General features: G+C 43.7%; 1 protein-coding gene across 2 annotated transcripts; it reads left to right on the forward strand.

Annotated features, from left to right (window-relative positions):
- Positions 1 to 22,095, forward strand: E2F4 (E2F transcription factor 4). 2 transcript variants are annotated; one of them, XM_078380389.1, is made up of 10 exons: positions 1 to 233; positions 3,769 to 3,905; positions 5,174 to 5,335; positions 6,332 to 6,375; positions 12,468 to 12,529; positions 13,163 to 13,451; positions 15,371 to 15,562; positions 15,955 to 16,002; positions 18,657 to 18,701; positions 19,603 to 22,095. In XM_078380389.1, the coding sequence occupies exons 1-10, from the start codon at positions 105 to 107 to the stop codon at positions 19,716 to 19,718; spliced, it is 1,224 nt and encodes a 407-aa protein (XP_078236515.1). In that variant the 5' UTR covers positions 1 to 104; the 3' UTR covers positions 19,719 to 22,095. The 2 variants fall into 2 exon arrangements, with proteins under 2 accessions (XP_078236515.1, XP_020666650.2); XM_020810991.3 differs by having other exon boundaries at positions 3,796 to 3,905.
- The last annotated feature ends 1,443 nt before the right edge of the window (positions 22,096 to 23,538 follow it).

The raw sequence follows: 23,538 nt of genomic DNA on the forward strand, positions 1-23,538 counted from the left end.
AAGTAACGGAGGGGTCAGAGCGCGGGGGCCGCACGGGAAGAGTGGAAGCTGCCCCGGCAGCAGCAGCAGCAGCAGCAGCGGCGGCGTCCGTCTGAGCCGGGCGGATGGCGGAGTCCGGGCCTCAGCCCCCGGGGGGCGCCCCGAGCCGGCACGAGAAGAGCCTGGGTCTCCTCACCACCAAGTTCGTGTCGCTTCTGCAGGAGGCCAAGGACGGCGTGCTCGACCTCAAGCTGGTGAGGCAACGGAGAGGGAAAGCCTGGCCTCGGGGAAGGAGCACCGGGGGGCGGGCGGGCAGAGAACTGAGGGGATGGAAGGGGTGGGAAGGATCCTGCCTTCTCCGTATCGTGGTGGTGGTGGTGGTGGATCGCGCCTCAGGAACGCATTAGGGGCTCTCGCTTCATACACTTGGGGGATGGGGACAGGGTGAGGATCCTGGGGGTGAAGGGGCAGGATCAGGCCATCTCCATGAAAAGGTGTCCTGACTCATCTCCTAAAATGCCTGACTGCTCCCCGTGTCTCTCTCTCTCTCTCTCTCTCTCTCTCTCTGTGTGTGTGTGTGTGCAGGCCCTTGCCCCTGACCTTCTCCTCCACTAGGGAAACTTATTTCCTTCTTGCTTCCCTTTGCAAATACTGTACCAGGTCACTTTCAGCGAGGACAGGTTCAGTTAATTAAATAAGTTATGACATAGATCTGACTACTGTCCTCAGCTCACCTCCTACACACATAGGCAGTCCCCTCCCCCCTAAAGTTTTCTCGCTCCAGATCAGTGACAATGAGGGCAGCCCGGGTCATGTTTTCCCTCAGATGCCAGCTCGGGAGATGCCCCTTCCTTGTAGCTGGCTGGAGCTGCTTTTTAGCTTTAGCCTTCCACGTGGCAAATGTGTTCTGCTGAGAAGCATGCCTGCTAGTTTCCATTGTGGGTCTCTGCACGCATGGATGCATTATAGTGGGTGGTCCCATGGAATTTGAGTTGGCTCCTTGTCTGCAACTTCCAGGTTACTGAAGCTGTAACTGCATAAAAGAGGCTGCACATCTTCTTGCCTGAAGGGCTTCATCTTAACTGAAGTCTTTGCATGCCTTCACTGTAGTGCACAGGAAATCTCATTTGCTGTTAAGAAGAGCTTATATCAGTTCTTATGCAGGACCCAGCATGGGGAATTTAGAGCAAGAAAAGAGGGCAGGAAGAGCCGTCTAAGGTGATGAACCACAATGTGGTTTTAAAGGAGGTACCGGTGAAGTGCTTTGGAATTACTGTACTGTGTGGTTTCTTCTGTCAGCAGTTTCCAGTGAGGTGCCCTCCAGATGGGTTGGATTACTACTCCCACCATCCCCAGCCAGCATGGATGTCTGATGGCCTTTGTTTTAGGAAGGGACATGGACAAGGCATGGGTTTTGGGGGTTTTTTTTAGTTGCTGCTGGATACCTGCTGAGGGTTAATCTAGATAGTGTTGAGTATATTTGCATAGAAATAAGTTTTACTGTTTCAGTTGTGTTAAGTTTGCAAGAAAACTTTTATCAGGTTAACTATTGCATCTTGTTGACTTCAGTGAAAGGTGTCTTGCCCTCTTTCCACCAGTAATAGTGGCTCCTTCTGTCTTGAAGGGTTAGGCTGTAATCCTGTGGGGAACTTCTGGCCCTCCACATTTTTTGACTATTTTCCCCATCATGTTGCACCATTGACCATGCTGGACAGGGCTTTGGGGAATAAAAGTTCAAAATATCTGGAAGGTCATTGGTTCCTCAGCTGATCTATATTTGTGCTCCCAAACTTACCTGAGAGTCAGCCCTGTTGAACTCAAGCTTTAGTTTTGAGTGGGCATACACAGGATGACATACAAATTTATTGTGGCATAAGATTTTGTGGTTTACAAATGCACATCATGTGAACAAAACAGTCACTTTGATGTATAGAATGGGTGACAACATGATTGTCCAGATGTTGTTGTTGTTGTTGTTGTTGTTGTTGTGCAGTTCCCTGTCAGCCTTGAACAGCATAGCTGGGGTAAGGGTTTGGAGGATTTTAGTGTAGCTGTATATACACTATGAGTATAAAGTTTTTTGGAAGATCAGATGATACAGAAGGTTGTGGTAGGTATTGTAATATTGTGTTGCAGAAGCAAGGACAGAATTAGAGAAGCATAAGATCCAAGAAGCATTTTGTGGCTCACACCTGACAAGCAGTCATTTGTGATGAACTGGCACAAAACGATGAAATTTCTGTTCTACACTGAGCTATTTGTTTATAGGGATTGCTGAGACTAAGGTCCACAGTGTAAAAGTTACTTATGAATTTGAGTGTGGAACTTCTACAGCAGTATCAACCTAACTTCTTTGGCGAGTAATGATACTTTAGAGATCTGCAATAGGATACCCAGAGATTGGTCTGACTGGGTCTTCCAGGTGATTTCAGAAATGGATGGAAAACCTTGGAAAGTTCACAAGAAGAGTGTACCTTCTGGCTTTTCCCCAGTATTTGTCAGGAGCATGCTGCCTCTCAAAATGAAGCAACAGCGCCGGGAGTTCCTGGGGGTAATAAACACCAGTGGAATTCTTCTATATGTGTATTTAGTGTAGTTCAGTTGCAAGGATGAGCTTTGTGTGAAAGAGACCCTGGGCTCAATTCCTTGAGTTCATGCTGGCTGGGGCATTGTTGTACTTTAATTGCTGTACAGAAAGTAAATGTGTCCAAGTTCTGCTGTAGTTAAAAGGAGGAGACAGGAGGAGATTGGAGACAACACTGCCTGAAATCTTGGAGAGTGTTGCTCCAAATCAGAATAGACAACACTACTAGATGGATAAACTGAGTTCTGTTAGATTACTTGTGTACTAGCTGAAGGTACTACTGCTCTTTGTCTTGAAACCTTCATAGTAGTTTCAGTTTTGGTCCTCAGAGTTTTCCATTTTTAAGATAATGAATGATTTGTTCCTTGTGACTGTGGTTATTCTGAATCAGTTAATATAAGTCCTTTGATGAAATAGGTGGGAAAATGCCTTATACGTTACAGATCTTGATTCTGTCTTACTGTTTTATCACAATTGTACACTGGAAGGTTTACATTTTACTCTGAGGAGCTTAGGCAGTGTGCATGACATTTTCCCTTTCCCCAATTGTCTGCCTCACCTTTCTTATTTATCCTCTCACTAGCCTCGTAAGGGAGGTTAGTCAAAGAGGAAGAGAGAGAGAAAGTCACCCATAAATGAGTGAGTGTTTGAACTCAGACCTAGTCTGACTGCTGCGTCACAGAGGCATTCTTTGTGCCTTGCTAGAAGCACATGAGGCAATGCTCCTCATTCCAGCAGCCTTTCTATGATGTGGAAAATTGGATTCATACAAGCACTAACCCTTCTATCAGGTAGTCCTGTGCATCATCTGAAACTTCCTGTTCAGTGGGCATTTTGCTACTTCACATGTTATGCTTCTGTGTCAAACTGACATAATCACCTAAGTAAAACCTCCATAGGCACACATGTTTAAATGATTATTTGTCTCCCAATATTGAGATGGCAAAAACAGAGATCAGGCATGTCGTGATGTTTTGGTGTTAGAGATCATATGGTCCTGCAGAAGTTGTGGAATTGCAACTCCCAGCACCTCGTGGGTTCTGCTTGTAACAACAGATGGGAATTGCAGTCCAGCAACATCAGCAGGACTGCAGAATGCCTGTTCCTGCTGTATGTAGTGAATAAAATATCTGAAGGAAGCTTTCTTTTGATTCTGTTGTATTGGGGGGTGCGCATGATGGTGCATTTGAAGTGACGCAAAACAGGTTTTTTCTTTTGTGCTTCCTGCACAGGCAGCAGATACCCTGGCAGTGCGGCAGAAACGGCGCATTTATGACATCACAAATGTCCTTGAAGGCATCGGGCTAATCGAGAAGAAATCCAAGAATAGTATTCAGTGGAAGTGAGTGGTTGGTATTTGTAAGCCAGGGATGGAGGTAATGAAACCAGCCTCCATTCTTCCTAATGTATTGGTATTATAGCCGTGTCTACCTCTTGCATGTACTCCTGGCAAAGCTTCTATTACAGCATGTGATGTTGTTCTTAGTGTAGCATAACAGCCAGTTTTGAGTACTCAGAGATTGTGCAGGGCTCTTGTTGGCTGAATGTCTGTAAAGGTACTAGGTATGTAATTGTCATGAGGGATTGTGAGATGGGGAGTTTCCAAATGGTCTCACCTGCCGTGATATAGTCAATATAGCTAGTGAGGAGGGATCATGGGATTTGCAATTTGAAAGTATCTGGAGAAGCCATGCTTTCCCTGGTCCTGAAATTTCTGCCCCATTTGCCCACTAAATAGTGCCCCATACAGCAAGAAACAATATAATATGAAACAGCAACATAATTAAAGAAGCCTATGTTGACAAGCAAGTCAATTTAAAAATTCAAACACTGTCTGAATTGAAAGGCTTTGCTTGTTGGTGGAAGCACATAGTAAGTGGAACTTGCTTAGCCTTTGCTGGGAGTTCTAGAGCCTGGAAGTAGTTGCTGAGAAGGCCCTTTCTCGAGTTCTTATCAAGCATGCTTTACTTGGCAGTGGAACAGAAAGAAGGGCCACTCCTGAGGATCTTGAAATCTGAGCAAGTTCATGTGAGACAGTGTGGTTTCCTAAATAGGCATTCTCAAATTGTGTAAGGATTTGTAGGTAATAGCGATCACTTTGAATACAAATTGAAAGGAAAGTTTGATTGGAATTGCAAGAGACAATCGAAGCTTCAAAAATTACTTTTTTTGAGATTATGTCTCAGAATACCCCAGTATTAAGCACTTGTTCACTACACGTTCAAAACAACAGCAACTGTATATTTCTCCCAGAATTTAGGAACTGCCAGAATTTACCCAGGGTGGATTCCTGGAACTGAGGCAGTGGGTTATCAACTTCACTTTGGGAAGGATTGAAACCATGGCTGGGATTTGGAGGACTTTTCTGGAAGGAATTGGTGAGAGGGAGTGAAAAGATGTTTGGAGAGAGGCATGGTGTATTTGGTAGGGATGGGGAGAGGATATCATTGGTTCCTTTTGAGAGGACTTTGGACATTAAGCATGGAAGCTTTTGCTATCAACATACCTGAAAAGTAATACTGTATGGATCACAGGGAATGAGTGGGCTAAGATGGCAGTGGGTTCTCTGACATGTTCATACCCCATTAGTAAACTCTCTTTTCTTTCCAGAGGTGTAGGCCCTGGCTGTAACACTCGTGAAATTGCCCACAAGCTGATTGAATTGAAGGCTGAGATTGAGGATCTGGAGCAGCGGGAGCGAGAGCTGGAACAGCAGAAGATGTGGGTGCAACAAAGCATCAAAAATGTGACAGATGATGTGCAAAACAGCCAATATCCTTTCAGCATACTGTGGTCCCCCACTTTTGCTTTGCATCTTAAATATCAGAGTACCTGATACACTGTGTTGGGCAAGAGAAATGTGATTTCCTTCTGTTTCAGATCTATGGCAACAGCTCGTCATATATCTCTGTGCAATAGCTGCCCTCTGTTTGTCCTTGCATTGGGTTATACTGTATATCTCTCCCCAGCCCAGTGCCTGAACAGTGCACTGGATTCCACTTAATATTATTCCATGCCAGCATGGTAATAGTAGCTCAGTATAGTGATCAGAATTGTGGTCTGATAATCTGTGAGGGCACCTGGTTGGGGAAAAGTTTGAAAATGCATAAAATCCAGCAACAGTTATGCAACCTTATAGCTGATCACCTTTGGGAGTCCTCTAATATTCTGAGAGCAAGAAAATATTTTTCTTTCCTCTCATAATTTATAACTGATCTGGCTCCCTGCCCCAAATTTCTTTCTGATGTCGTTTTCTTTTATCCCATTATATCTTTTCCTGGGAGGTTGTTGGTTGCTGAAGCTCAACTTCCTAAGCGAACGTCATTTCTAGAACACACTTGTCTCTGTTTTTATATAGCTGCACTATAGAGAGTGCCCACATGAAGTCAATGCTGTTGCCAAAACTGATAACCAGAAAATAATTACAGTGGACCCTCTACTTACGGAATTAATCCGTATTGGAATGGTGGCTGCAAGTCAAAAAGTCTGTAGGTCAAATCTCCATTGACCTACAATGCATTGAAAACTGATTAATCCCATAACTGGCAGTTTTTATTCTATTTTTGTTCCATTTTGGTTTTTTTCTGGTCTGTAAGTTGATTCTCCATCTGCAAGTCGAATCTAAATTTTGCGGCCAGAGAAGTCTGTAACTCGAAAAGTCTGTAAGTCGAGCCGTCTGTAAGTCGAGGGTCCACTGTATCATTCTTTGTGGTTCCCTTAATGTCTTGAAGTTCATCATTGAGTGCCTTTTCCCTTAACTTCTGCAACGTTAGCGTATGTGACTGATGAGGATCTCTGCAAATGCTTCCCAGGTGAGGCTGGAGTGACCTATCTGAGCTAGATGCCTTATCTGTTTGTAGAAACTTCATCTTCTGGAAACTAGCCTTTTATTTCCTCTTCCTGAGGTGTAAAAATATGAGACCAGTGTGTGTTTGTACCCTGATCTCCAAACAGAAAATGGCTGAAATCTGTTTGATTAAGTTACGCTTTAGAAGGTTGATGGCATCATCAGCTGGGACAATTTTTCAGAAGTTAACATTTCGTACTTTTATCCTGAGGTATTCATGGCTACTGCATAATCCCTTTCATTGTTAGGAACCCATGAATACCACAAGATGGAAGTTTTTTAATTCCTGAAAATTGCCACTGCCAGTAAAACCATCCTTGCTGTGGTGGTTTCTTCCTCCTGTTTTCATACCTTAGGGAAAATAAATAGAAGGCCAATTTTTAGAAGCCATATAATATGGCAGTTTTTTATGGTTTGAAAAGCCCTTGGTTTGTTATTATTTAAGTATTTATTTAAGGACAGGGTAGGGAATACAAAAAGTAGGTGGGGAATAGGGAAGAGGGGAAAAAAGGTTAGGGGGATATGAGAACACAAAGTATACCATCATCCATTCAATTCATATTACAATAACAGATCAACTTTTTGCTTTTTCACAGTTCGATTACCCTCCTGCTTTCATCTTATCATTTAATTTTAGTTTAATTCTATGTTACTCCAACACTATCTGGTAACTGCAGCCATTTATACAATACATCCCATCATTCAGTTTCCTTTTGAATTGAACAGTCTTTCAGCCCATCTGACAGAATATCCATTTTTGTCACTTCCCATATTTTCACAATAAGATTCTCTTGTTTCAGTGTCTCTTTCTTGAGATTTTTAACATAATGCTTTTTAATTTTGGAAGCTGCATAGATCAACTCTCTATCCCATCTATGTTATCTGGTGTCGTGCCCAATAAAGACGGTTCTAAAGTTTGTGCAGCTTCATTTAAGTTTTGTTTGACATCTAATGTCCCCTCTTTTGTCACTTTCATCAGATCTTCTATTTTGCTAAGACCTTCATGTACTTGCTGAAGCCCTGTTATTATTATCTTTTGCATAGTAATCTGCCATTCCTTTTCTATTTCTTGTACCACTGTTCCAAAACTTTGGGATTGAACAGACCAAGTCTCCATTTGTTGTCTTAAATTTTTGGAGGCCATCTCAGGCTTACCAATGAATGGTGTTTGTATAAATGATACTACGCCCTTAACCACAATGAGCGCCCCTTATATATCCTTCAACAATTTCCACAATTTTATCAACAGTCCAAACCCCTAGTCATAAACCTCCCCCCAATCTTTATCCAAATATCATAATATAAAAATCAACTTTTAACCCAGCAAATTCAAAATCAAATAGAACAGTGGCACGATTATTTCTTCTTCTCCAGAGTTTAGCAAGCTTCTGTTATCAGTCTCACACGCAGTCTGGCAAACAAAACAACAATCACAGAGTCTCAGACTGTCCAGTAGTTGTCCTTGAAGCCCGTCTTATGATCTTTCCATTAACCCCTTGATGCCCCTCAGTCCAGTCGATCACGTCAGCTCCTTCTTTCTTCTCCAGAAAAAAAGAGGTTACTTACCTGTAACCATAGTTCTTTGAGTGGTCCTCTGTGAATTCACACATATGGGTATTGTCTGCGCATGCGCTGACTCTCTCGGAAGATTCTAGAGCTAAAAGTAACAATTTTATGGTGTGATCCTCCACAAGGTATATGCTCCTCCCACCCACCATCTTCCCCAGTTCCTGAATTTTATCCGCCGGGTATGAAGGAAAGAATTAATTAATTATATAACCAACCCGTGACAGACAGAGGGGAAGGATGGGCTGGTTGTGTGAATTCACAGAGGACCACTCAAAGAACTATGGTTACAGGTAAGTAACCTCTTTTTCTTTTTCGTGGCCTCTGTGAATGCACACATATGGGTGACTAGCAAGCTGCACTTACCGGTTGGTGGGTCGTCACGGTAAGAAGGATGACAGGACAGCTCTGCCAAATGCAGCATCTTGGCGTGCTCTGACATCCAGGCGGTAGTGCTTAACAAAAGTGGATGGTGTGGATCACGTAGCGGCACGACAGATGTCAGGAACCTCAGTGCCACGTTGAAAGGCAGTAGAGGTGGACAGCACCCTGGTAGAATGAGCTGTCAAATGATCGCCCCTTATATATCCTTCAACACTTTCCACAATTTTATCAACAGTCCAAACCCCTAGTCATAAACCTCCCCCCAATCTTTATCCAAATATCATAATATAAAAATCAACTTTTAACCCAGCAAATTCAAAATCAAATACAGTGGTGCCCCGCATAGTGAGGTTAATCCATTCCGGATTAACCATCGCTACGGGGAAACATCGCTAAACGGGACGCAAAATGGCATTGGAACGCATTAAACTTAGTTTAATGTGGTTCCAATGGCTTATGTACTCACCGTTTAGCGAAGTTTCCCCCATCCGGCAGCCATTTTTGCGCCCTCGGTAAGCGAGGGCAGGGCGCGAAAACCCTGCGCGCGGCCATTTTGGGTCGCGCGGTGGCCATTTTGGAGCCGCCGATCAGCTGATTTCCCGACATCGCAATGCGAGTTTTGCCCATTGGGGCTGCTGGTATGCCTTTGCATTAGCGATCCCAAAAAAGGGATCGCTATGCGAATTCGTCGTTGTACGGTGCGCTCATTATGCGAGGCACCACTGTAGAACCCTGGCACAATTACTTCTTCTTCTCCAGAGTTTAGCAAGCTTCTGTTATCAGTCTCACACGCAGTCCGGCAAACAAAACAACAATCACAGAGTCTCAAACTGTCCAGTAGTTGTCCTTGAAGCCCGTCTTATGATCTTTCCATTAACCCCTTGATGTTCCTCAGTCCAGTCGACCACGTCAGGTCCTTCTGTCTTCTCCAGAAAACAACCAGATTCTGTTATTAACAATTCACAGAGTCCAGGAAAAGACAAAGAGAAATATTTCCCAGCCAAACTGCATTCACAAATCTCAAGTCTCTTAAATCCTGTCCGATGGCATTAGAACCGTCTGGGATTCTTTTCCAGAAACATAAGATTGATTTTTCCATCTCACTCGGCTTTGAAATCAGCCTGCTATATTAAGAGTTCACTTGGGGAGGAAAGTTAGCTTCGCTTTTGAGGCAGACTGATAAGATAGGCTCGTCGCTGCTTTTCTTCTTTCAGCCAAATATTTTCATTCTTATTTTCAGCTTAATGGGGCTGTTTCATAAATCAAAGGCTTCAGCTTACTTAGTTGTTCTATATTTTAAGCTTATATTGGTTGTTCTCCTCTCCCCGATAAAGGGTTACTCATGGCTCTGTGCCAAATATGGCGCCCGCTCCGATCCGTGCTAGGTGATTTCTTCAGAGGGAAGAAGTCCGGGTTTGCCTCCCATTCTTCTCCTTCTTCTGCTCACCGTCTGCTTCAGAGAGACTTCTCCTAGACTCTCCTTCGATCCCCATTTCAAAAAGGGGATCCCAGACCGGAAGGTTCCAGTTTTTCCAGAGAGAGCTCTTCTCTGGAGCTACTGGCAGCACCGCAACAAAGCCCCGCCTCTCAAAAGCCCTTGGTTTGTGTAGTTCTCTGACCTATTTTGCACTTAAGACTGCCCTCCATTCTGCTGTCTTCCAGATATTTTGGACTCTATCTCCCATCATCAGTGACCCTTAATCATACAGTCAATGGCTGATGGTTCTTGTAGTTTTGCAACACTTTAAGAGCACCAGTTTGTGAAAAGCTGCCTTAGAAAAGCTGCCTTTCACAACCTTTGAAGGTAATTAGACATAAGACATAAGAAATTTATTTGTCATTGCACTCACAAGTGGGTGCAACGAAATGAGGTGCTCTTCCCCAAGGTAAAACTGGACAACACCACTACAAAAAAAAAGTTAAAAATATACACAACACTCACCATACAAATATAAATACCCCGTTTCTCCCAGCAATTAAAATTCCCAAAAACATATGACCCCGCATTTAAACTCAATACTGCACTTGGGTAAAAGCTGTTCTTGAATCTGCTTGTCCTTGCTTTCAATACCCTAAATCTCCTTCCCGATGGTAATAGTTCAAAGAGCTGATGTCCCGGATGAGAGGAGTCTTTCAGTATGTTAGATATCTTCCTCTTACATCTGTTCTTGTACAATTCTTCCAAAGAGGGGAGTGAACAGCCAATGATGTTTTGGGCGTCTTAATCACCCTTTGAATTGCCTTTTTCTCTGCCACTGTGCAGCTCGTGAACCATACACAGAGACAGTAGGATAATATGCTCTCAATCGAACTCCGATAGAAGGTGGTTAACAGACTCTCAGTCAATTGCTGCTTTCTAAGAGTCCTTAGGAAATACAACCGTTGTTGCGCCTTCCTGATTAACGCAGCGGTGTTTGCACTCCAAGTCAGGTCATTTGTTATGATGGTCCCAAGAAACTTACATTCAACCACCTGTTCCACACAAACTCCATCTATATACAGTGGCTGAATGTCTGCTCTTTTTTTCCTATAGTCCACTATAAATTCCTTGGTTTTTTGGATGTTAAATAGAAGATTGGTTTTTTTGCACCAGCGGGATAGCTGTAATACCTCATCCCGATACGCAGACTCATCATCCCCAGAAATAAGTCCTACTAGTGTAGTGTCGTCTGCAAATTTGATAATTCTATTACTGGGATGGTTATTGGTGCAATCCGATGAATAAATGGAGAACAGTAGTGGACTGAGGACACAACCTTGTGGAGTGCCAGTGCTGAGTATCTTGTCAGTAGAGATGTAATCATTCAATTTAACCCTTTGTGGACGATTTGTTAAAAAATCCAAAATCCACAGACAGATAGAATCTGGAAAATCTAGATCTTTCAGTTTGACTATTAATCTGTGGGGTATAATGGTATTAAAAGCAGAGCTAAAGTCTGCAAACAGCATTCTTACATAATTCCCTTGTGTTTCCAAGTGGGATAAAGCCATATAAAGCACAGTATTAATCGCATCCTCAGTTGATCTATTTTCTTTATAAGCAAACTGAAGCCCATCAAAGGAATCAGGAAGGCAGGAGATAATATATTTCCGAACTAACTGCTCAAAGCACTTCATTAAGATTGAAGTTAGTGCCACCGGCCTGTAGTCATTCGGATTGTTTGTAGGCAACTTTTTAGGCAGTGGAACGATGATGGAAGCCTTGAGACAGACAGGAATTAGATGCCTCAGGGAGCCTCTATTTTGGTCTTTTGAGTTAATTCCACCTTCCAAAGGTGCATTTTTTAAAAAAAGAAATGATCTGTCTCAGAAATGAAGAGAAGCATCCCATTCTTGACTTCCAACCACAATAGTCTTTGGCTGAGTTGCCTGTCCCATGACTGAATGCTCTTTCAAGTTTCCTCTGGGGATGTCACCTCACTTAGTCACTGAGTCCTACGCAAGGCCAGCCCTGCTGTTAGAAAGAGCAAGGCAGCTGTCTTGGGCAGTAGATGCTGGCAGATTAACGACAGAATTCTCTGTGTGCTACTTAGCCTATCCTTAGTCTATTTTTAATTTTTCTTTTGTTTCTGCCTGGTATGTTAGCCTATCGCATAAGCTTGTCTTCTGCCCTCAGATCTGAAGAAGGGCTTTGTCCTGTTGCTGTGATTACACAAGATGGAGCTAACCTGGTTTTGGGAGTGATGTTTTAGACTCGTCAATCAATTGTCTGTCTTCCCATTGTTGAGAAGGTCATTATGGGTGTAATCACCTTCCTCTTTTGTAAGAAGTACAACTGGATTTTATATAACTATTTGCATTACCTTTCTTTATCTGGGAAATTTGAAGCAAATATGGGAGGCACATTATGTCCCATATCTTAAGAGATAGTCTGATAGTCTTTAAGGGTTGATGGTCTCCTTTACAAAAGAGAAAGCCTGTCTTCCAGAGATGGCTGCAGAATAACCCAACCAACATGGTCACTGGCCATACTGGCTAGGTTATTCTGATCGTTGTAGCCCCACAAAAGTAAGATGTCCTGTTTCTAGTACCTCCGCACGCCTGTCTCCTGCTCTGTGCTGCGCTCAGCTTAGTGTACTGAGTCCTTTGTTTGATCTCTTGTTTCAGGTGATACACTGTTAGCCATTCGAGCCCCATCAGGCACTCAGTTAGAAGTTCCTGTCCCTGAGGTACGTGGCAAATATGAGTAGCAAAGCATAGTACTTTTTATTCATATTTTATTTGGGGAAAAGAGGCGATGCGGAATGCTTTTTACTATAGCTTCAGGCTGCTGTGGGGGGTAAAATACTACTTTAAAGTGCAAAATCTGTTTCTGTTTGGCATGGGTTCTGAGAATCCTGAAGGTGCAAGAAGATGTGTTTAAAAAAATATTAGCCCAGTAACAAAAAAATCAGAAGGCACAAGATAGTATTATGTAGAGGTCATATTAGAACCACGGGGACCAAGGTTCAAAGGCTTGTGAGAATTGAGGTCTAATGCACAGAGGATAATTTGAGTGAATTCCACCAGTTTGTAGGAGGTGGAGGTAGACAATACCAAGAGTCTGACTGTTTATATAACATGTTCTTGAGTTTTTCAGGATGTCTGGTTTTAGCTTCAGTGTGGATGAATAGCTGGCATGTTTTGGAATATGGGAACTTAAGGAGCTATTGTATACTGAACCAGGGCTTTGGTCCATCTTACCCAATATCATCAATTTTGATTAGCAGTAATAGCTGTCCAGTGTTTTAAGCAGAGAGAGCATTTCCTGGCATGGATGCTCTGCTGAGTGGCAACATTTCCTACCCTCTCTCTCTCTTTAGGGCTTAAACGGCCAAAGAAAGTACCAGATCCACCTGAAAAGCACAAGCGGTCCCATTGATGTTCTGCTAGTCAACAAAGATGCCTGGAGCTCTCCTCCAGTAGTACTTCCTGTCCCTCCCCCTGAAGACCTTATTCAGTGTCAGTCGGTCACTCCTTTGAAACCTCAAAAACCACCTGCTACCCATTCTCGTGGAGCGTGCATCCCCAGCGGTACCCATTGTTCGACGCCCACATCCAGCAGCACGCAGGACCATGTTTCTCTTGCACAGAAAACGGCCAGTGGTACAGGTGAGCTAAGGGTGGGCATGTCTGTTCTATCCTGGGATTTTGTGGGCCGCACCCTTCTCCAAACCCTGGGAAAGGAGTTTGTTTAGTCTCCAGCATAGCAAATGGTCACTTCTGGTGTCTTTTAAAAGGCCCTTTTTGAACCCCAGAATGTCTGGGGAATGATTACATTTAGAGGGCGAATTGTGTACCCCCTTGGGACATTATAGCCATTTTGGGAATTGAATTCCCCCCCCCCCAGGGTTTGAGGGAGGATCAGAGGCTAGTGAAGGGGAGCTGAATGGGCTGTATTTGGGGAAAAAACATGTGGCTTGCTTGCCACTTTTTGGCTTTTGACAAAATGAACCAGCCATACTATCATTCTTGCTATAGTAGATTAGTGCTCTTGCCAGTAACCCTGATATTTTCTCCGCTTCTCAAGGGAACATAGGAAGGCTCCAATCTTCATGTTCTATTTAAAATTTTAGCCTGCCTTTCTTGCATTTTGGCTTCATCAGTCCCATCCAGCAAGTCCAATTATAAAGTGTTGTGGGAATTGTATTAGTAACCCTTGGATGCTGGTGTTTCCTTATCCTTGGATTTTAGGGATGATTTAAATCAGTTTTGCCCAAACTGGTGCACTCTAAGGTGATTTGGACTATAGCTCCCAGAATCCTGACCAATTGTCATGCTGGCCAGAGTGTATAGAAGATGAAATCAACATCTGGAGGGTGTCAGTTTGGTCAAAATTTTGAAGTCATTCTGTTTCATGCATATTTTAGTTATAATTTATAATTTGGAGTTTTTTTTGTTGTTTCTCTTTATGTTAAATATTCTGAACATCTGGAGAAAACAGGGTAAAGCACCTTCAATAAAACGAGTTAACTGGAGAACTGTAGTCCAAGCATGCAACTGAAGTAATGTGTTTATGGTAGTCCATACCAGTTTTAACAATCTGGCTGTTATTTCTTTCACTGTCTGGGAGTGTTCATATGCTTTGGGCCCCCAGTAGTTGCCAGTCTGCCTCTGAGCTCCAAATGGCTGCTCTTTTCATGTTTTCTGGTGATATTTGTGAAAATTGCTTTCATAACTGCTCCAGAGAGTGGCACTTTATTTTTGTGGTGGATCTGCTAAGGACAAATATTTGTTTTGTGTAGTACACAGTATTTAAGTATATGCATATGCTTTTTCTTTTTGTACACTGGTATCCTGCTCCTTGGTCCCGGAATGTGCCTCAAGTTAAGCTGTGGATTGTTTGCTTTCTCTGAAAGTTTCATCTAAATCCAGTATTAATCACAACTCAGCAGTCCCCTGAAATCAGTGGACTTACATAAAGGGTGACTAACAGGTCCCATTTGTTACAAAGAGCTTTACTCTATGTGGGACTGAGATCAGATTTGGCCAGCGTGGCACTGGCCAAGATGCTTGGAGTTTTTATGGAGTTTCAGTATTAGAAGTTTCCATTTTTGAGCACTGGTCATTGTCACACGATCTCAGTGTCCCACTGTAAAAGGAAAATAACTTTTTTGGAAATTGTGGGATTAAAACAAAGCACATTTTAAACAAGTACTCTGTGGTGTTTTTTTTATGGTGAGAGCCAGTTTTCAGCAACTGGGTAATGAATTTTGAAGGAACTGGTCTCCTTTTAGACCGTGGATGACTGATGTGAGGAAACAGGAGGAAACTGGGACTTGTAGTCATAGGTTCTGTGTAAGATGGGTAAGATAGGGAGAGGTGATCATGACAACTGATATAAGTTGTATTTACCTATAAATCCAAAAGGATGCAGATGAGCATCAATGTGCCTTTGATGGCTGTGCCAGTCACTGTCCTGATATTTGCCAGATTTGTACCATGTACTTTTCAGTGGCTGACAGTCTGGCATTTCTGAAATACTGAAAAATGGTTGCTGTCTATATATTTGACCTTTTCTCTCTTTCCAGAAAGTGGCACCTTGATAGCAAAATCCCAAAGGAGTGGGGAGTTGGACCCTCTCACTCCCTCCACAGCGTCAGCCAGTCCCCCAGCTGGGCTGGATACACAGCCCCTCCAGTCGTCTGCATTGCTGGACAGTAGCTCCGTCCTGCCCAGTCCTTCTACCTCCTTTGAGCCGATCAAGCCAGACCCTACAGAAAGTCAGTCATCTTCTGTTATTGGTCTTGGGGTGGGCAGGGTTCTAGAACCTAAAGTGTGGGAAAATATTTTTGGACTACAACTCCTGGAGTGCCCACTCCATCCAATGGGGGAGGTAAGGGTATGTTCTCCCGGTTGCAGGGGAAATCTGAGAGTTGCAACTCTGCAATCTGCAGGGCAGCAGCTCTGGGGAGACGGAGATCGCCTGAGGAACATTTGTCACTGCATTAGCTAGCAAGTACAGTCTCTTGCCAGCTTCGATGCCAGGTTTCATAGGAGCACAGGGGACAAAATACAAAGGAGGGGTAGTGAGAATGAATTATAGATAGTATCATTTCAGGAGTTCTTGGAACATAAAAATCAGAATAAAAATCTGAATTGTTTTATTTTTCAGTACTGGAACTTCCCAAAGAGCTTTCAGAGATGTTTGAACCAGGCCGAGGTGCGTTGCTAAAAGCCCTTTGGGCTGAACTGTATGCCTTTTGCTTTTTCTTGGTAGCATAAATGGCTGTTTGTCTATTTCATCTTTGTCTCATCTCCTGTATATTCATGGGCCTAGGACTTGGTGTTCAAGCAGAAACAATGACAACGTGAAGGTTTAGAAACAACAGGTCTTGTGGCAGAGTGACACTCTGCTGGAGGCTTCTAGAACAATGGTTCACAACCTTGGATCCCCAGATGTTCTTGTGAGAGTTGTGAGATGATGGGCTTTGTAGTACCAGCAGAGAGGAATATCTTTAATTCTCTTTAATTGCACATTGGAAACTGTAGTAACTTTTGGAGTTAAAAATGTGTAACAAATTCCCAAACACAAATGACGAAAACAATTGAAAAAATTGAAAACAAAAGGTGGGTTATCTCAAGCTGCATGGGTGAAAAAACATAGCGGATATAAGGAGACATAGCATCCTTCCTCTTAGATGTCCCAGAAGCTTGTGGTACCTTAAAAAGGCAGAGGAAAAACAACTGAAAATAGAGGAGGGGTGAGAGCTGGACCATAAAGAAAGCTGACCGCCAAAGAGTTGATGCTTTTGAATTGTGGTACTGGAGGAGTCCCCCCTGAGCTAGATACACAGGACTGCAAGGATTTCTGAGGGAAATCAAGCCTGAGTGCTCACTGGAAGGACAGATCCTGAAGCTGAGGCTCCAGTACTTTGGCCATCTGATGAGAAGAGAAGACTCCTTGGAAAAGACCTTGATGTTAGGAAAGTGTGAAGGCAAGAGGAGAAGGGGACGACAGAGGATGAGATGGTTGGATAGTGTCACAGAAGCGACCAACATGAATTTAACCCAACTCCAGAAAGCAGTGGAAGACAGGAAGGCCTGGCGTGCTCTGTTCCATGGGGTCACGAAGAGTCAGACACGACTAAACAACTAAACAACAACATCCTTGCCCACAAAAGAAGAGGAGGGAGGTCATGCAAATTACCAAGCATGTCAGTTAACAAGCACTTCCTTCTTCTCAGGTGATCATGCCTTCATTTGCATGTTGAATTCCTAACAACTCCAACTGTTCTTCGACTAAAGCTCCCAGAAGCCTTCACCACTAGCTGTGCTGGCCGCGATTTCTGGGAGTTGTAGTCAAAGAATATGTGGGAACCCATGATTGGGAAGCACTTTTCTAGAATAAGAGCAAATGCAAGACCTTTCATGGTGTGCATTTATGCTATCGTACCTACATTGTCCATGGGCCCCAGTTTATCTCTCATCTCTTTGGGTTCTGTTTCTCTGTATCAAGTAGGACTCTAAGCTAAGCAAGTTCTCCATATTAAAATAACATGGAAAAGGCAAACATTTTGGGGTGAGAGATCAACATTGATTGCAGAGGGTTGACCAGACCCAGCCTTCCCTGGCAGCCACCTGCAACGTTTTGGCTGCGTTGGACTACACCTCCCATCATTTGACAGTAACAAGGTCTGTGGTCATCTTACTCAGGATGGCGAGGGCTGTACTCTCACCTGAGGCAGGCTGTGGTTATCTGTTTCTGTTTGAATACTCAAATGCTGTTAGCCTTCTGAAGTGCTGTGCCTCAGCTGTAGTTGAGTGTTAAGAGGGTGAGAGCATCAACTGTACCATTTCAAATTACCTCTAGAACATGTCTGGGGTTTTTTTTTTTTTTGATGCTTTCCTGTGGGGAAAATAAACACAATTGCCTGTGGAGACGTAGCACAGTAGGAGATGTTCTAGTCCAGAGGTGGGTGAAGAATGGCTGTCTAGATGTTGCCAGTCACAAGTCCCATTAGACGAAGGCAACGTAGCCCATGGCAAGGGGTGATGAGCATTGCCCTCATACTGTATCTAGAAGGCTGCACTTTGCTCACCTGTTTTAACAGGAATGTACCTGCTGTGCTGGTTTCTGCTTCTGGTTGCTTTAAATAAAAAAACAAGGAAGGGGTGGGAATTATTACCAAGGTACTTAGGGACCACCTAACTAAAACATTATTGGCATAAGAATGACCTGTCTTCAAAGACTATTCCTGCCCCCTCCCTGTTTTAGGAGCAGAACATTTTTTTAATGGACAGTGAAAAAAAGAGTGGGGTATAATCCTTTGTGATCTTGGAGTAGGCATAGCCTCTGGTTCCTCTATAGTTGCCCACTCTGTAGATGCCGATTTCCACGACATAAACACACCACTAAAGCATTTATTGTTTTGCTACATTATCAGAGCCAGTAAATAGCAGGAAAGGAAGCAGCTGCTGAAAGTGGGTTAGCTCCTGGCCTTGACTAGCTGTTGCTTTCTGATGGGGTTCCCATACAAAGCTCATGATGGAAGCCCAGTTTACCCACTTGTATGTGTGATCAAGGTGCCTTTCTGTATCTTAGGCTTACACCAGCCATTTTCAACTTTGTGCCCTCCATATGTTTTGGATGGCAGATCCAGTAGCCCCTGACAGCTGTCCATGCTGGCTGGAGCTGATCGGCGTTGTTGCCCAAAATTGCTGAAGGGCACCCAGACCGAGGAAGAGTTGCTGATGCAACTGAGAGATGAAGCCAAGGGGAAGAGGTGGTGGTGGGGTGTGTTTGTGACAACAAGGAATCCAACTTGGGCGTCAACATTTGCACCCATGTAATTCAGCTCTTTGTCCTTTGCGCAGAATGCATGAATTCTGAGCTGCTTGAAGAACTAATGTCCTCTGAAGGTAAGCTGATGTGTTTCCACTTTGCCAGTTTGGAGTATGGGTGCATAGAATGAAGGAGAAAGAAAATGAAGGTGGTGCTTGCATTGCCTCGGCTAAACTGTAGTTAACTGAATGGTTAATCACATGCACACATATTTTATATTTTATTTATTTATTTACAAGATTTTTAGCCACACCATTACCAGTGGTCTCTGAGTGAGGAATGTGTAACTCTTGGGATGTGGTTGGGCTGCATCTTTCCCGGTATTTTTTGCCATTGACTTTGGCTGGGAGTCACAGTGCAACAACACTTAGAAAGAAGCCTGTACTTTAGAAGTGAGATCAAGGTAACTGGGTGGATGTGGCAAGACACCAGGTTGGGATAGACTGGACAAACACATCACCATAGCAGCCAGAACACCTTGATCTCATGTGATCGCTGTAGCTGGGAAGGTTAGGCTAATTAGTGGTGGTTGTGGGTTTTTCGGGCTCTTTGGCCGTGTTCTGAAGGTTGTTCTTCCTAACGTTTTGCCAGTCTCTGTGGCCGCCATTTTCAGAGGACTGGAGTAGCACAGAGTTCTGAAGATGCCAGCCAAGATACTGGCGAAACATTAGGAGGAACAACCTTCAGAACACGGCCAAAGAGCCCGAAAAACCCACAACAACTATCAGATCCCAGCCGTGAAAGCCTTTGCAAATACATTAGGCTAGTTAGTTCCTGAGTGGGAAATGACCAAGGAATACTAGCGATTTCTGGTTAGTGCTAGGAAGTAATCCTGTCTCTAACCCTGGAGAACTGCTGCCAGATAGCGTTGAGGGCATTGGCCTAGATGGGCTCAGTGTAAAGCCGCTTTCTATGTTTGTACTGACCATATAGCTACCATGGGATTTCCTCTAATGCTGTCCTTTTTCTGTCTTACAGTGTTTGCTCCCTTGCTCCGTCTCTCCCCTCCTCCTGGTGACCACGATTACATCTACAATCTGGACGAGAGTGAAGGGGTGTGTGACCTCTTTGATGTCCCCATCCTCAACCTCTGACCCCAGCATCTGGCAGGATAACTTTGGGATACTAATTTTGTTTTTCCAAAACAACCCTGTCTTTGAAGAAAACAAAGCCTTTCTGTTTTGAGACTGTTTGCTAGAGCTTGAATGACACTTCAAGCTGCTATGTACTTGTTGCAAAATCAGATATTTCACCAGTTGTCTGAAGGACAGCCATAGTCTTCAAACTTCAAATCCAACAGGGATGAATGTCTGGACTGGCAGCTTCTGTCTCTAGCTTCTTTCTTGTGTTGCACACGCCGAGTCCCCTGATTTGTTCCATTCAAGTTGTCCTTTCACTGAATCCTGGCCCTCCTTTCACAGGCCTGGCTACCGGATCTTCCCGAACAGCAGAAACGCTTCCTTGGGTCCACATAAGCCATCTTGGGCTTCTCTGCACAGCTGGAGGCACCTTCCATCTCTTTGTAATATTGCAGCCAGGTTTGCTTTGGTTGGTTGGGGAGCACGTTTCAGCCCATCTTCTACCCTGTCTATATAAGTCTGTGCCCCTTTTAGCAACTCTACACTTCCCCATGATGAACAGGGAGAAATTGAAGCACTGGGGAAACTTGGATTGGTTTTGCACACAGAAAATGCTCTGAAACAGCATTTTAGTTCTCATTCCTGGTGTACCTTGAGGCACAGTGATAATGTAAGCAAAAAAAGTTGCACCTTTTCTAGCCACTTAAGTTTAAAACAAAAATGTGCCAGTTTTGCACACTCAAAAGACTTTCCAAATTGAGACAATTATCCAAACTGCCTGCTGCATTATTCTCTTTGCAAGAAGGTACAGCTGGGATGTGTGCTGTGCTCTGTGCGGCCCCAAGCAGTTTGAGGGGGATCTGGAAAGGAAAATTATTAAACTGAGCTGGCAAATTAGATCTGGCCAACTCTGTTAATGCAGCTCATTTTGTCTGCAGTCTGTCCTTAACCCATCCTTTTGTTTTCTAATAGCAAGCAAGCATTGACAACCCTTTCTCCTCTACCTTCCTGCTCCTTGATCTGGAGGTTTCCTCGCACCAGATCTCCTTTGCACTTCATAAAACCTCAGTGGCAGCTATATCCTTCCACATTCTGGTCTCTTTGTTTGTGTATTTGTTTTTTGTTTGTTTGTTTTGTTTTTAACCAGATGCCAACGTCTAACTTAAGAGCTTCTGGCCCTTACTTTGCACATTGTTGTGGTCATGGATAGCTCTACCTATAAGGTGACCTTGGGAATGGAAGGGAGTTAAATCTAGAGCTGGAGCTTCTTTGCATCCCAACCCAAAACTTGCTGCTTTGGTGGAAGCCCATTATCAGTGGGACTTAATGACAAGAAATGCAGATGTAGTTCTATGAGCTGCTGAGTTAAAGCCAGCCACATAACAAAGGAACATATCTCTCCTGATAGTGCCCAGTATATGCCAGGCAGACCTGTTGCTCTGTCTTGCTTCTTGAGTATGGCCAAGGATATGTGAAAACAAGACTCCAGTTTCACTGGAGTAGAACCTGTGGCCCTCAGGTTCTCTTGACTCATCAGCCTCAGCCACTGTGTCCAGTGATACAAGTGATTTATGGGTATTATCAGCTGGAGGGCCAGAGGTTCCTCACAAGTAGATTGCCTGCTACTGTTAGGCTACAAGTCCCATAATCCATTATCACTGGCCATTATGGATGGGATTTTCTGGAACCCCAATACTGTAATTCTCCATTCTGAGAGTTTTCCCTCCCTTGTAGGTACGTGAAAAACTACTAGGAGAAAGGCCTAAATTAGAAGGCTTTGGGGCATAGTTAGGCCAAGCTCCACCCAAGTGCCCTGCTCAGAAAGAAAACTCAAAGTTAGCACCAGAGTTGGAACAGGAAATTTGGGAGAAGCTGGACTTTGCTAAGCATCAGAGGCTTCTAATTTGTGCCTTTCTCCCAGATGTATCATGTTGTAGTATTTGCCAGGTGCCTGCAAGTTAGGTAGGTAGAATAGAGAGTTATTGCATTGGTGGTCCATAAAGTATGAAAGTAGCACCCTACTGGCCATTGTGGATGGGGCTAATGGGAACAAAAGGCCCCCCCAAACATGGGAGGCAACAAATTGGCTCCCTTAGGTCTCATTCACAAGAAACCTGCTGTTTTTCAGGTGCTTTACAAATGCACAGTGAGCAGAACTGATGGAAGTTGTTTCAGATATCTGGGAATGTTCCTCTTTGTTATCAACTTGCTGCTCACTAAGATGATGTCCTAGATAAGTTACATAAGAAGCAATGTACAATGGTGACGGGTGGGTGGGTTGAATTTTGATTCTTATATAAAGATTATTTTTATACTTTTTTGCAGCAAAAGACTTGCCTGTAATATTTGTACATCTCCCCACCCCAACGGAATAAACAAGAACCTTTCCAAAGCTGTCTCATCTCATTCTGTTAGAACAAGTTAAGACAGACCTGGGCAAAGTGAGGCCCGCGGGCCATATACGGCCCAAGAGCCGCTCCTGTCTGGCCTGCTGGCCGTCGCTCCAGTCTGGCCTGCCCGTCGCCACTGAGTGAGCCAGAGCTCCGGCTCCGGTCATCCAGCATGGCGGTAAGCAAATCTCGTGAGATCCGACGCTGGGATCTCGTGAATTTTCACTGTTACTCTTGAGGTTTTGACTGTTACTCAAGAGGCTGGAAGCAATACTTGCACAGGCGACATAATGACGCATCATGTCGCCTGCACGGGATAGAAGACAGTTGGAGAGGAAGGCCGTGGGGGAATGGAGGACAGGTGAGTTAGCTGCGTCAGAGTTTTTTCTCCCCCCCCCCTCCGTGGTGAACGAATTACAGCACTCACATAGTTCACTCTCTAAAAAGTTTAGGGAGTTAACTATGTCAGCCTTGTAGTTTGTTCACCGCAGGGCCTCACCCAATGGGAGCCTATTACTACCCACCCCCAAACAGATTTTTCATGTGGCCCCCTATAGAAATTAATTGCCTACCCTTGAGTTAAGACATGACCTCTGATGCTGTTAGGCAGCTGTCTTGCTGTGCTGGGTGAAGAGATTCAAGTATTAAGCTTCCTGGGCAGAGTATTTTTACTGCACTTTTCCCATAGTTTCATCCTCCAGTTCCAGAGTGCTCTACATCAGGAATGGGTAGTATGTGCCCTCCATTTTTGAAAAAGTGGGTTGAAGTCCCCCCCCTTTGCCCTTCAAGGAGTATGAAGGATGATTCTGCCATGTTTTGAGAATCTCCCAGATACCCTGGGTCTACTCATATTGTTAAAATGGGGGGCGAGAGACTGGCTTTATGGGGCACAAGGTTTTTCTTCTTTGGCAATCTGTACACACCATTTTTGTAAGAAAAGTTTTGGGAGTGGAGGATCACAGGAGCAGCCTTCCGAGGCCCAGGAATGAGGTTGTGGCCTTCTGGAAATTGCTTACCCCTTCTTTTAAAAAATGAAAATAATAGATCAAGTAAAATGTATTTTCATTGCAGATTTTTCTAAGGATCTTTATATCCCTGTTTTATAAGGGGCTGAATCAAAGATGTGTAATGAGCAATTATATTTCATTTTTTAAACAGCTGTTTTGTTCATTGTATTTAATGTCGTGGTCCACTGTTCTTAATGCTGGAAGTAAAGGCAGAAAGCCTCTGAATTTGGGGATATACTGTGAAACCCAGTCCCTAAGTATGGGAATTTCCTATAAGAGCCATGACTCAATAAGGCAAATTAGACGCATAACTCTACAGTAAATTCAGAAACAATATGTGGATCTGCATTCTATGACTGAAGTAGATGATTTAAATTTGGCCTATGAAAACCCAGATGACTGCGAGGAATAAACCACCTGATTTAAGAAGAAATAGAA

The sequence above is a fragment of the Pogona vitticeps genome, chromosome 10 (assembly GCF_051106095.1).
Source record: "Pogona vitticeps strain Pit_001003342236 chromosome 10, PviZW2.1, whole genome shotgun sequence".
In the NCBI taxonomy this organism is placed as follows: Eukaryota; Metazoa; Chordata; class Lepidosauria; order Squamata; family Agamidae; genus Pogona; species Pogona vitticeps.

Excerpts from the sequence above, each read along its gene's own strand:
- E2F4 (XM_078380389.1), top strand. The coding sequence starts at position 105 with ATGGCGGAGTCCGGGCCTCAGCCCCCGGGGGGCGCCCCGAGCCGGCAC. Across the intron at positions 234-3,768 it reads GCGTGCTCGACCTCAAGCTG|GTTTTTTCTTTTGTGCTTCC; the intron begins GTGAGGCAACGG and ends GACGCAAAACAG. Across the intron at positions 12,530-13,162 it reads TAGAAGTTCCTGTCCCTGAG|GGCTTAAACGGCCAAAGAAA; the intron begins GTACGTGGCAAA and ends CTCTCTCTTTAG.